This window comes from Periplaneta americana, chromosome 9 (genome assembly GCF_040183065.1).
Source record: "Periplaneta americana isolate PAMFEO1 chromosome 9, P.americana_PAMFEO1_priV1, whole genome shotgun sequence".
In the NCBI taxonomy this organism is placed as follows: domain Eukaryota; kingdom Metazoa; phylum Arthropoda; class Insecta; order Blattodea; family Blattidae; genus Periplaneta; species Periplaneta americana.
The window spans coordinates 64115173-64130266 of NC_091125.1; the positions used below are offsets into that span (position 1 = coordinate 64115173).

At 36.8% G+C, this 15094-nt stretch overlaps 1 protein-coding gene across 1 annotated transcript in view; it reads left to right on the top strand.

Annotated features, from left to right (window-relative positions):
* The first annotated feature begins 14750 nt into the window (after positions 1-14750).
* The window catches only part of LOC138706025 (balbiani ring protein 3-like), a 35583-nt gene continuing 35239 nt past the window's right edge, over positions 14751-15094 (top strand). The window contains exon 1 of the mRNA XM_069834917.1: positions 14751-14908. Within this exon, the coding sequence (XP_069691018.1) occupies positions 14857-14908 (52 nt within the window). The 5' untranslated portion in view covers positions 14751-14856. The remainder of the gene's footprint in view (positions 14909-15094) is intronic.

Sequence of the window (15094 nt, forward strand, 5' to 3'; positions counted from 1 at the left end):
TGAGCCACGCCGGTGGCTTTGCCATTAATATAAAAATTGTGATCGAAATGTTAAGTAGGCCTACATTCCATGTATCCGCAATTCTGCCATATTTTAGAATTACAAACTTATTAATACTAACACACTTAACAAATTTGCAACAAGTTCCAACGTGTACACAATATGTGTGTCAGATTCATCAGCAATGCCCGCAGATTCGACCATATTACACCCTCGTTCAAATATTTATCCTCGCTGCGACTCAATAACCGTAGAACTCTCTATTCTCTATCTCTTCTCTTTCAAGTTCTTCACACTTCTACTCCAAATTATCTAAACTTTCGATTTAACTACTTATCCTCAAACCACAATCTAAACGCGAGATCACAGAAGAGCCAAATCCTAGCAATTCCTCCTCACAGAACATCCCACTATTCATCCTCTTTTACTATCTCAGCGTCCATCATTTGAATTCTCTACCTCAGAAGATTAGGGACTGCTAGATAATTACCTTCAAGCGATTTCTTAACACTACCAACGTTTGGTCGTTCATCAGATTTACATTTTGACGCACAATTAAGCGAATGATTACAGCATCAGATTTCCACACAATAGACCGGTTCAAAACTTGGTCAGGACCAAATGGAGTATTCTCATTTCCTTTATCACCTTTCCACAATTTCTTCGAAGTTCACAATAATTCAATACATAAGATTACAAGTCCACCTTCATGGGATGACACGGCGAATGTTTCAAGGAGCCAGAAACAGAAGAAATTCTTAGAATTGGCGTCCACGTCTGAATCTTTAAGAATGGCACAACGAAGAGAGAAACAAGAACAGTAGACGGTTTTATCCGTCCCACATCCGTCACATTTGCAGCAAGTTGAAGGTTAGTGAACATAAAGGTCATAGATTCAGCATTATTTCTTGGTACAATTAAGGAAAGTGTTGTGCAATGGAACTTTTGCTCGAATAATAAAGATCACGTACATTTCGCAAACATAAACGAGACGAATCAGATTTCGTTGGTTTCGTAAATAAATGCTGCAAGAATGCTATACCATCAAATTTCATGACACTTTCTTGGATTGTTTTGCAACTAAACAAGAATGGACACGATATGTGCGAACTAAATGTCATAAATACTACAACAAGGAAAAGTGTTCGTACACAGGCCTACAGAGTTGTGCAATACGATAGCATCAGCAACTAGATTCTGATACTTTCTACATCCAGAGTAGGATATGATGATGCTCACCATAATTATCATCATCATCTTCCAGTAGTTCCAAATTCTCCACTTCCTCCTTGGACACCATAGGTCCCAATTTACTTTTTGATTCAGAATTTCTTTCGGAAATTTTACACCTTCAGTAAACTGTATATTCCTTTAGAATATTGCCGTTTCTTGTCTTATTAAATTTTGTACATCATTTTACTCCTCTTAAAAATTTCATTTCTGCAACTTGGATTTCATTTCTTGTCTGTTTATTTGTTTGCCCGCAATTATAATCCATATAAAGATGATAGTATTACTGAAGCCATATCAAATTTAAGCATTATATCTTTCTGTTTTATGCACAGTTCATTGTGTTATTTCACTAACTCATTGAAATTATACAGCTTATTGTCATTATCATTACAATAATTTTAAAATACAGTTCACACCCTAGGTAAACTAGTTGAAGTTAGATAAGTTATAAAGTGTTTGTAATTATTTTTGTTCTTAATGTGTGTTTTACAACAAATTTATGTTACAAAATAAGGAAAATTATTCAGTTAAAACTATTTTAAAACTGTGACATTTATTTTAAGCCGAAAAAATATACGAGATAATGGAAAAATGCTCGAACAGAACTGTTCATTATTTATTCCGCAGAATCTTCGGTCAATTGAACTACGATCTGTTCTTTGAGATATAACTAATGTTTAAAATAAAATGATTACGTAGGCACAATGTGCAAATTTGGGGTTCCAAAAATCCGCATGCAGTGGTAGAACACATGTTTGATAGTCCAAAAATGGGTGTTTGGTCTGGTCTCCTGCACAGTCGCATGTCGCACTGTTAGGCCATTTTTATGCGCTAAGCATAGTGTCACCGGTAACATTTACTTGGGTATGCTGGAGAACTTTGCCGTGCCACAGACAACAGTCATGCAGCCAATAATATTTTTTTCAGCAAGATGGCACCACACCTCACTGTAGTTGTTACGTCCGAAACTTCCTGAATGACACATTTCTCAATCGTTGGATAGGACATAACAGATCCAATTCCCTGGCCTGTGCGTTCCCCAACCTTACTCATTAGATTTCTTTTTACAGTAAGTCAAAGGCAGAGTGTACGCTACAGAAGTTAAAAACATAATAGAGTTAAAACATCGCATAAGCGATGCCATAAACTAGGCCTGGGCAATAATACCTCAATTGAGGTACTGCAGACTACTCCTTAACGCCCACTTCACATTTCCCGGCAGAGACAGTTATGTATCTGACTGATAGGAGTAGACCTGAAGGCAAGCATTGCTGAATGACGGATTGTATAAGCATGCATCACAGATTTCGGCTCTCTCTGGTCGCCTAAAATCCACCACAGATACATAGTGCTTTACCATGTGTTCGTTTCTAAAGCGGTGAAGCGGAGAGGACATGGACAGGGTATCTCCCCTTAATGCCCAGGGCTGCCATGAACTATGCATTCTGAACGCCATATAGCTTGAAATTGACTACAGATTAGACATTCTCTATGTCACCAAAAGCGTTCATTTTCACGTGTATTGAATTGAAATGAAAACTCTGTGAGTTTCACTATTATTTTCATGCGTAATTATGATTGTATATACTTTTTCCTCCAACTGTATGTTTCAAAACGTTGGTATCTCACGTGAACACCGTTACGTTTTGTGTTTATCATTCGTTATAGATAAAATTCTTCCTGTTATTAAATTCCTTTAAAGTGAAATATTTATGTGGGCAGCTATTAGAGAAAAATATCCGTAGCCATTTCTATAATACTGTATGCGAATTATGCTCTTTAGCGGGAGCACGTCGATGCAACCCCCAACATATATCATTGCTCCTTAGCGGTAGCAGGCCGATGCAATCCACAACACAGCATAAAGGATAAAAGTAAAATAACTCTTAATAATGTAACATGTATAATGCTCTTTAATTTATTTCATACACATCATAATCTGCAAACATCCAAACCCATACAATAACACAACCACCAACAACTTTAATTTTTCACGCAATTACAGGGATTCTACAAATCCCCTGCCATCTTTTTATTTTTACATTTATTGGTTAAACCTAGAATACTCACATGATTTGAGTATGTAATACGGTCACTACGAAAATGAAACTGAAGTCAGTCAGTGAAGAAATATTTGTAGGATAAAGACCATAGGGAAGACTACAATTGAGATACCAATAAACATTGAAAAATATATCTACATGCTATACCTGCGCTGATAACTGACGAAAGTTAGGCCTACGTATCGGAGAAGAATTCGACATAATTGTCCATATCTCCAGTCTATTGTAATACTGTATTATGTATCATAATAGACGTTTGTAATGCCCCATTTCGATTACTGTGATTCCTTGCTAACTAATGTAAGTTCACTCTTAGCTGAGAGATTGCAACGTGTTCATAATGTGTGCATACGATTCATCTGCAACACTCGTAAATTTGACCACGTAACGCCTTCCCTCCAGCTGCTTTCATGGGTGCGCATGAAGGAACATTCACTGCCTCTTCTATTTAGAATCGTAGGGTACATATTTATACTTCGCTATCGCGCTTTCAATTTCTTACAACTCTTCGAAACCGACATCAAGCACATCTTTTTATCCCTTATCAGAGAACTTCTTTATATTCATTCTCATACACTGTAGAAATACACTAGCCTCTGGAATTCGTTACCTAATGACTTCAGAAATTACAGGACATTACCACAATAATTCAAAAATAAATTGAAAATTTTTTTCTTATTCCATGGTTTTAAGATATTGCTAGATGTGTTGGTTTCTGTTTTTACTCTAGATTGAAATTTAAAACTTGTTTATGCTCGTAAATTAACTGGGCTAACTTATAATAGTATACTTCATCACTTATTTACAGTTTGTGTGACTGTAACCTTTACATATTTTAGCGTGGTTTCTTCATTTATAGCGATTTTTTTTTTCTATTTTTGTATTTGTACTTCTGGTGGTGTGCAAGAGAAGACCTGATGGCCTTAACTACACCAGACGTTTGAGATGGACAGGGTATGTAGCACGTATGGGCGAATCCAGAAATGCATATAGAGTGTTAGTTGGGAGCCCGGGGGGGAAAAGACCTTTGGGGAAACCGAGACGTAGATGGAAGGATAATATTAAAATGGATTTGAGGGAGGTGGCATATGATGATAGAGACTGGATTAATCTTGCACAGGATAGGGACCGATGGCGGGTTTATGTGAGGGCGGCAATGAACCTCCGGGTTCCTTAAAACCCATTAAGTAAGTGAAAACTCATAATAATACATTAACAAGAAAAGCAAATGAAGTCCGACCTCCAGCCGCATTACTCGTAATCATCACAAATCTTAATAATAATAATAATAATAATAATAATAATAATAATAATAATAATAATAATAATAATAATAATAATAATAATAATAATAATAATAACAGATTAGTAATAATTCGTGGCTCCACAGCCCTTGAAGGACCCAGACCGAACAACCAGCTGCTGGCCTCACGCTCACATCCGAAGCAGAGGTGTATGATCATCCAACCAGAATGGGGGTATCGTGTGGATAGCACGATGATCCCCCAGCCATTATAGCTGGTTTTCACAACCAGAATTCGCTACCTATCGTAGTTTCCCAAGTGCATCACGATGCTGGGTGGGCAGTGGTCCCATACACTAGTCGAAATTTCATGAGAAAATTTCTTCCCCCATGAGGACTCGAACCAGCGCGCATTCAGTAACGCGAGTCCTAGGCAGGATGCCTTAGACCACGACGCTATGGCGCGGAACTCATCATAAATCTAACAAGATACAATGGAGATCAAGCATTTTCCTTAAACCATCAGCTGTTTAGAGCTAGGTCTAGCAGCAACTTATGGTAGATAAATTGGAATGAAGAACATTTTCTTGAAATACTTTCTTTTTCTTACCATTATTTTTACATGATTTTATATTTTCGTTATCCTAACCTCTAAACTGGCCACTTGCATCTTACGAGTAGGCCTACATAGAAGAATTTCTGCGATTTGTCGTTCAAATTCAGTATTATCCTTCAACAGATAAAATAAATGAAGAAAGCTATTCTCGTCCGAACACACTGAGAGTTTTATTATTTATTAGCATTAAGTAAACAAGCAAAAAATTAATGGCGTTATAAATAAGGCGAATGAAGTCATATTCCATAGTGAAATGGTCAGTGTCGTAGATTGTGAATAAATTTCAGAGTTGATCATTTCATAAGGAAAGGTTGCAGGGGGGGCCTTGGGGAAAGAATGCGGATAGATAACTGTATATTTATTGGACGTTTCGCCTGGAAGAGAACTCATTAAACTGGTCTTCAGCCTCAGTGACGTACGATTCCAGAAAGATGAACCATAGACCAACCCAGCACGTGAATCAGTGGCATTACACTAAATGGCAAGTTCCCAAGGCGTGCCACTATGCCATCTTCACGGTCAGCCGCAAATCCAGATTCCTGCATCCTGATTCCATTTCATGCTTTTTTAACTAATTACAAACAAAAACATTTGCATGATTGATTTCGGGTACATTGCAAAAGATCAGACAAAATGTACACATAAAAAATGTTTCTTCTTGTTTTATCGTCGTCGATGGTTAAGTGGTTACCATACTTGAAATTGATCTGATGTTTGGCGACAAAGCGTTAACAATTTTTAGCGAGAGACAAAATTAATCTAACAAATTTAACACTTCACTGCCTATCATCCTATTATGAGGTGTAATAGGAGCTAGATTTCGCTTTACGAGGATGTAGCTACATCTCTAAAATAAAATTTGGTAGTGCCAGATTAGTACTATTCAAGAGTTGATAGTATTCCTTCCGTTTTACTCATTTTTCCGAAAAGAAAAGTTATTTTATTATCCATAATAACACTTCTAATGGATATGTATGTGATATTTTTTCATGGTATTGTATTAAATTCCAGTAACATTATGCATGTATACTAAGCAATTAATGCAATACTGTATGTGTTATTTACATGTCACTGTGTTAGTCTTTAGTAACATTGTGTAGTATATAAAACAATGACTACAATAAATTTAATCTCTATAAATTTCAATTTACCGCAGTTTTGAATTCAGACTAAGAGTCCGGAATTGAAGTTTAATTTTCTCCCTACTATTTTATTTTTAGTAAACTACCGGAGTTTCTAAATAAAGCAATGAAAAATAGTAGTAGTAGTAGTAGTAGGGTTTAAGAAGGGCGCGTCAGCTACTATGGCTATTTGCGCCCTTATCTAAAATTCTTAATATTACAAATACATAAATAATATAATAATCAGAGTGGTAAAAGAACTAAAAAGCGTTGTCACGATAAAACGAGGCACACAAATGCAATATACATAAGGTGATTTCTACAGAATCATAAAAGTGAGCAATTCTACCACACTAGGTGGTATTCAAGACGAACAAATAAAACAATAAAACGAAGGCCACGAGAGATAACTTGTGAATTAAATTTTAAAACCATAAAATTTTATAAAATATTCGGGTGTATAAAGTCCGAAATGTCAACAATGTAAAATCAAATATAAAACAACAAATGTAACCTCCGGATGTAAAGGGTCCGGAGGATAAGTAAAACGGATCAATAAAAAACTAAATCACCTTATCCAAACCTGTATTTGATAAAAATCTCAGAATTGCATTTGTACAATTAAACTCATTTCCAAGAGCGTCACGTAATGTCGGCCGAATTCCATATTGCCTCCGTGCATGGTCATATTTCCTGCAACGCAATAAAAAGTGTTCCACCGTAAGTGGAACATGGCACATATCGCACTCCGGCTGAGGTTCGCCACGTAGGAGATGGCCGTGTGTCAGATGACAATGGCCAATCCTCAACCGGGTGAGTAAAACCTCCTCGTGTCGCGACGCTCTTGTAGACGAATCCCAAACTCGAACAGTATTCTTTATATTTCGTAATTTGTTTCCCTCTTGTGCAGACCATTCTCCTTCCCATTGTCACCATATTTTATATTTCAAGTAGTTTCGAATGTCCTGCCACCTCTCGCGCCAATATAACAGAGAGCCATTCAGTGCGCCAGCCCTGGCTGCAGCATCCGCGGCCTCATTTCCTGGAATCCCTACATGGCCAGGAATCCACACTACTCCAATCTCATAATCAGAGCAAAGGAGAGTATGGAACAGCTGCTGAGTTCTTAAGACAAGCAGATCAGCAATGAAAAAGTAATATTATAAAATTGCGATTTACATTTGAAGTGGATGAGTTTATTCCACCGTAGAGTTTCTTATTTTATACAACTTAATGTAAATATCACAAGTTGATTACCCGGAATACTTGAAGCGTTTAATACTATTGCACTGTTAGGCCATTGCCTAGACGCAAGGACGCACGCCATCAGCCTCGCAACAATACAAGACCGTGATATTTTACAATCCCTTTTATAGTCTATACAAGCAAAATGATTCTAAACAAAGAGTTCTTTTAACCTTTAAATACACTCGTAAGTTTACAATTTAACACGGAAAATACATCAAGATTAAGAGAAAGGTAATTATTAGGCTCATTCTGAAGCTCGTATTATGTTTTAAGAGGTTTTAAGCAAATAAACTTCAAGTCATTCGGTGTTTAAAGTATTAGGTAAGACACTTTAAAGCCACCGACGTAGCTCTATCGACTAAGGCGATTGCCTGCAGAATCGAAGATGCGGGTTCGAGCCCCGTTTGGGCTGATTACTTGATGATTAGGTTTTTTCGAGGTTTTCCCCAACAATAAGGCAAATGTCAGGAAGTCTATGGCGAATCTTCGGCCTCATCTCGCCAAGTACCACCTCGCTATCAATCCCAACGACGCTAAATAATTTAGCAGTTGGTACAGCGACGTTAAATAACCAAGTAAAAAAGATATTTTAATGGTATGGTACTATTACTTCTTATTTCTGAGGTACAGTACATCTGAAGGCTTATTCAACTTCTTATCCCATAGGCAGAGCGTTCTTTTACCCGTTCTGCCATAGGTGTAGCGTACCACTAGCCGAACGGACAATGTAGCGGTATTCGATGCAGAACTGTTTCAAATTTCGGCGAATGTGGGCTGCAATAAATAGTTGGCAAGGGCGGTATTAGGGAAGGTTTTTGAATTACTCCATTTTCCTCTATCATCATTTCACGAATATTTCACTACCACATTATCACTGTCTTGTTAAATACGGTCCTCATCACAAGCAAACTAGCATATGAGTCTCGAAGTCTACCATCCTTTTAAGACGAAGCCTCCATGCTGTAAAACGTTACATCTTTGACTGATGAAACTACTGATAAGTTTTATGAACATAAACATCATAGTAATATAATATGTCAACTTGCAATAATAAAGTCTCGAAGTTGTAACTCGTTCTGGGAAGGATATCCTGCGTCTTATAAAAATATTCCAAACGAAAAGGTACAATTATTATATCCTGTTATTACGACGCTGTATCAACTACTAAGTTATTTAGCGTCAATGGAATTCATTATAGGGGATGGCATTTGGCGAGATGAGGCAAAGGATTCGCCATAAGATTCGCATTACAATTGGGGAAAACCTCGGAACAAAAACCCAACCAGGTAATCAGCCCAAGCGGGACTTGAACCACGCCCTAGTGCAGCTATGGCTCAGCAGGCAAACATGCTACGTCTTGAGCTGCGTCGGTGATTTGTCTCGTGTTAATATAAATTTAAAAATTGTATTTTAATTTAGCCACAATTTTAACATATTTTACATACTTAATTTCGCCTATAGAAAATGCAAGAATTTAAGTGTGGGTATCCGTCCAAGTATCTACAATCCTCTATTATCCGTATGATGAATAAACGTCCCTCAAAATTGGTTCATTAATATTATTTTGAATTATTATGCTAACCTGCACCACATAGCCATATGCTGCTTCTTTTTTGGGTGAGAATAGACTGTTAATATGTCATATCATTAACATTCATTCACTCCTTCATAGTGTTCTGCCCAAGGGGCAGGTCTTTCACTGCCTATCCAGCTTTCTCTAACCTTTCCTATTTTCTGCCTTCTTTTTAGTCTCCACATATGATCCATATAGCATATCTTAATGTCGTCTATCATCTGATAACTTCTTCTGCCTCGAACTCTTCTCACATTCACAATTCCTTCCAGTGCATCCGTCAGTAGGCAGTTTCTTCTCAGCCAGTGATCCAACCAGTTCCTTTTCCTCTTCCTGATCAGTTTCAGTACTACACATTCTTCACTCATTCTTTCCAATACAGCTTCTTATTCTCTCTCTTCACTTCATACTTTTCATTTTTCTCCATATCCACATTTCAAATCCTTCTATTCGCTTCTCTTCACTTCGTTGTAATGTCCATGTTTCTGCCCCGTACAATGCCACACTCCACCCAAAGCTCTTCACTAGCCTCTTCCTTAATTCTTTTTCCAGATGTCCGCAGAAGATGCTTCTTTTTCTATTAAAAGCTTCCTTGGCTATTGCTATCCTCCTTTTGATTTCCTGGCAGCAGCTAATGTTACTGCTTCTAGTACAACCTAAGTATTTGAAGCTGTCCACTTGCTCTACTGTCTCATTTACAATTCGAAAGTTTACCTTCTTTATTTTTCTCCCTATGATCATGGTCTTCGTCTTCTTTGCATTAGGAAGAGGGAAAGGAATTGGTTGGATCACTGGCTGAGAAGAAACTAGCTACTGACGGATGCACTGGAAAGAATGGTGAATTTGAGAAGAGTTCCAGGCAGAAGAATATATCAGATGAAAGACGACATCAAGATATGGTATATGGATCGCATGCAGAGACTAAGAAGAAGGCAGAAAATAGGAAAGATTGGAGAAAGCTTGGTTTGAAGTGAAAGATCTCCCTTGGGCAGAATACTATGAATAATAATAATAATAATAATAATAATAATAATAATAATAATAATAATAAAAATAATAAAACTTTTTTGAAAGTTTTGTTTCTCTATCTTGTTCTATTCCCTTTGAAATTGTGTAACAGTACAAGTAATGACAAATAGTGGATTCCAAGGTGATATGGTCAGCATAGCACACAGCTAACACTTTAGCCAATGCTCGACTAACACACGCGCAGCAGAGATAAAATACCTCTTTTCTAAACCGGATCTCCACAGGCTAATAGTCTCTTCAGCATAATTAATTTATTAAACATATAAAAAGGGAAAGGAACCATTAAATGACCAGACAAGAGATGCTTTTACATTTGCATATTAATGTTTAAAAAATAAGGTTTTATGCGCTACTAAATGTCTGAGAAGAAATAAAAAAGTAATTTACATAGAGAAGTAACATTAATATTTAAGTAATGTTAGTATAAATTAATTTTAAGATCAAATGAATGACTAGCTCTTCTCGTTTCTTTAACATTTTGACACCCTCGATTAGCCATATATAGAATGACATGCGGGAATGCTAGGAATAAATCATTTGTTGTCTTCGATCAGTAAGTAATACAGTCACCTTCCTAATAATTGTCCTTGTACCATGACTTGAATGAAAACTAGAGACGTGCAGCTATGCTATGCGCAACATCTGCCAATCTGTATGTTTTGGGACATATCGTCTGTATATCACAGCTGTGACCACCAAAGTACATGTACAATAAAGATTCCATCACCTTTTCCGTTAGGAATACATCATCAGCATAAATTTCAGCAGTTTCAAGGAACAGTCTGCAGCAGACTGTTCAAACCGCTAGGAATTACAATTAATCTTCAGTCTATCTGTTTTGTGAATGTCCCCCCCCCCCCCTCATTCTTTCGCTTCCAGTTTATCTGGCTATTTCTTCCTGTCCATCTCTCAGAGAGTATGTTTTATTACGTATGCTCAATACGAAGCAAATTAATTTTATTCCACTGCATTTTACCTGTTGACCTAAAAATAATGCATATGTAGTGAAAGAGCAGAATTTTTTTTTATAATAATGATGAAATTAAAAATCTTTAATCGTTTTTAATTTATTCGTTTAACATGTGGTCAATTCCTACAAGATCTGAAATTCTATTTAGATATTTTACTTAATCCTTCCTTTTGTCGCTTTGTTTCTGTCATAATATATAGTACTCAGTTTGACGATATGGTAAAAGCTACAATATTTTAAAATTTTAAAATTGTCTTTTAATTTCCTGTATATAATTCTGCTAAACAGCGAAACTGTAATTGAGAATTTAAAATGCAATAGGCCTACAAATCATATTTCTGACTGTAAAAACTACATAGTCAATTTTCTCTAATATTCAGTCACTAACTCCACTTCTGAATGAGAAAATACCCTAGTAATGAATTTTAATAAATGCTTTTCGCATGGCTTAGTTCATACGTATTATCTTCTTCGTGGCTATAATATTTCGTCTGGGTGCCTGTAATATTTAACTTACTATAACTAACAGCGACTGAGGCTTAACAATACAACTAGGCAACGTTGTTTAAGGGCGAATGGCTCGTGTTGTTCTGGGAGGCTAAAAGCTTCTAATGGTCATGGGAAATGGAGGTACAAATTCGAAGTGTGAACGTATTTGCGGATTTATCAGTATTAATGGACAAAAATGCGGCAGTGGGCAAAGTGCAAGTCACCAGCTTTCATAAAGTTATCAAAACAGAACTTTGCAGTACACCATGAGCATCTGATTAGAAAGAACCTCCACAAAATATCGCAAAAGTTAACTCCTGGTAAGTGAAAAACGTACTGCTTCAGCACTTCAAACCATTCAATTGTATCATTAATGTATCCTGATCTATAAAAGGCATATCGGATTATGTCTTTGAATCGCAGTGACTGCAATTGATTGTAAGGAAATGAATGCAGAGTGAAAGAATATCTCTGTTAATATCGGTATTTAATTCTAAAAATATTGAATGTGATGAATACAATTATGTACTATGACATAGAAAGAATCATATACAGAATATAAGTACAGATATTCAGACACTTTGTCGCGATTCAAGTAAGTTTACCGTGAAATTTTCAAATTTCTTTTAGTATGGTACATAGCCTATATTTATCTAAATTTATGAAGAGTTAGAAGCCTTTGCTTTGTTCAAAGTATGTATTTAGAAGTATTACATTTTAAGTATGTATATTATTTTGTGGTTGCCACATTTCGAAATGAGATTTGAGTGCAGATTTTCTCCAAGTATACATCTTTCCTCATTATTCCATTATCGCTCATTTACAATCTTAAAGAGGCTTTTGTTAAATAAATAACAATTAATGAATTAGATTTTCTAGGTTCTTCCATCAAAGCAGCTCTAATAACAAGTACAGAATACTTTAACTGCTTAAAAGATATCACTATGCTACCATAACCAACTTTTTAACAATCTTAAAATTATTTTCATTACAAAAATTATTATTCTTGAGTGAAATTCAAGTTTATTTAAAAATCTATAAATTATATGTAATAATAATAATAATAATAATTTATTTATTTAATCTGGCAGAGCTAAGGCCAATTGGCCTTCTCTTCCGCCCAGCCAGACTCTAATATGTATGCCTATGTCCATCAATTTAGCTTCAATTTTGTCAAGAATCCCTAACTGCATTTTCATGTAAATCTGATCCTTTACCTAGGTAACCAATGTCTGAATCCCTTGTCAAATAAAATATTCTTATGACCCTAAATCTGACAAAAATACCATTTGTTATGAAGTTTTCCTGTGACAATTGACTTTATTTTTATTCTGGTAACAAACTCTCTGTATCTTCTCGAGTAAACCGTCGGTACTTGAAAGAATGATATATCTAATTAATAAGTGACATAAATTCCTCAATTTTATTACGTAAAATATCTCTAAACGAGTCACATATCCCAGTAATTGTCGATAATCTTTAAATTACAAATTGTGCGAAATACCTCAATCCCATGTAATGTAAGATTTCTCTACGCTCGATTTCCAATACTTAGTACCTGCAACAACTCCACAATCATACATTGAGTGAAATATTTCTATAGAAAATTACGTATACTTTAGCAACAAATCTTTAACTTCGCAAAGTTTTAAATATCTATATGTTCCAGCCATACATAAAAAATGATCTAAAAACTCACTTTAATATCCTGTGACATCTATTGAGAAATATGCAGCCTATCGTGATATTTTACAGCATACCGGTACAGTGTAAAATAAATATTTTTATTTTTACTAATGGCGGGTGCTTGACTGTTCGTCATTCACCCATAAGAAGTCAGTTGTTTAAACCAATTTACAGACTGAGTCATTGCCCATGGTGCGATATAGGAGGCTGATCTATGCTACTCCCGCAATGAGATGATATGAAGGTGGAGATTTATTAGGATGCCACAGGGAAACCGGAGCTCCCGGAGAAAATCTGTCTTACATGGACCACGACCTAGCCCAACACAAGTCATAAATCGGGCTTACGTCGGGGATCGAATCCTTGTCCACAGGATAAGTCCAAAGCTCTAGTAACTACACCACCGTGGCGGCATAAAATAAATTTTGCAACGAGTTATTAATCTCAGCACTCGGTAATATCACATTTGTGAAAGAGAAATAATCATACCTCGCGGTATAATTTTCAAAATTACTCATATTGTGTAAAATATCTCTACACAAAGCTACATTAGGGCCTACTTAACTTTAGTAGTTAGCAATATATTGAGTTAAATGCCACTATATCGTGTTAAATGTCTTGGTGGTATTGTGATTACCATGCTGATCTTTGGATTCGAAGTCCGAGAGTTAAAATCCGGCCAAGGAAGATGAATTTTTAAGGACGATAAAATCCTTCCTCCGGAAGCGAATAAAAGCTGCGGCCCATATCACAAATTTTCGACGCTGGATAATCTCTGCAGTTGAAAATAAAGTACTATTACTACTACTACTATGCCTACTACTACTACTACTACTACTACTACTACTACTACTACTACCACCACTACTACCACTACTACCATCGTGTAAAATATTCCAGTATTTGATAACAATTGTTTTCTAAGCTCTATTCTATGTGACGTAACTATTGATGCATCGAACAAAAATGTAAGTTATGTAGGACTCAGCAGCAATTTTTCAGTCATGTTTTGTGTGAACTAAGTCTTACTAATGTATTCAACCCTCGAGTTCTTAAGAGCAAACGTAGTCCAACATTTTGTGGGATACCATTCAATTAGCAGCCCCGAAGGGCGTGCAAGTTTGCAGACAGTCATGTCAAGAAGGACACGCGTACTTCTCCATCTGACGGAGACACCGGACTGCAGTCGTCTTTGACTCATTTGACGGAATCAATTAACACATCGCAGCGTTACGTAACACGGTAGGCACTCGTCTGCCTGCGGGCTCTGGACATTAAACGGCCGTATTTCTCTGTGCAAAGATTCCAGCATGAGAAGGGGGGACTTCCACGAACCCCGCCTCCTCGGCGGGCGCCCGTGTTTGCGCACAACTGAGTGTTGACTCTGTAATCTTGCGTAGTGGGAGGGAAAATACGCACAAAAATTTAACTTATTACCTTGACCGTCCTCATATCCTGCAATGATGAGACATCCGGATAAACCCGAAGTTTATTTCTGGCGAGGAATTCGATTTGCCCCCACTCAGCCTCCGATTTATATGACCTGTCCGGCTGTCGCGGTGACCAACTCAGTTGTGTCTGCAGCATGGACCATCCAGGGTTCTACCGGCGCACGTTCTGCACCTTCGTCCTCACAGGTCAGTTGCTGTGTTCGGTTTTCCGTTTCGGTGAGAATTGGTGGCGACGAAATGGAAGTGGCAATGCTTTTAACAGGATTTACTTACATCATCTGTGATTTAAAACAACCGTTCTTGGAGGCAAGCCATGTTCCTCCTGATGTGTGGGAGGCATCACTATATACGTACCAGCAGTTTTCAATAGTA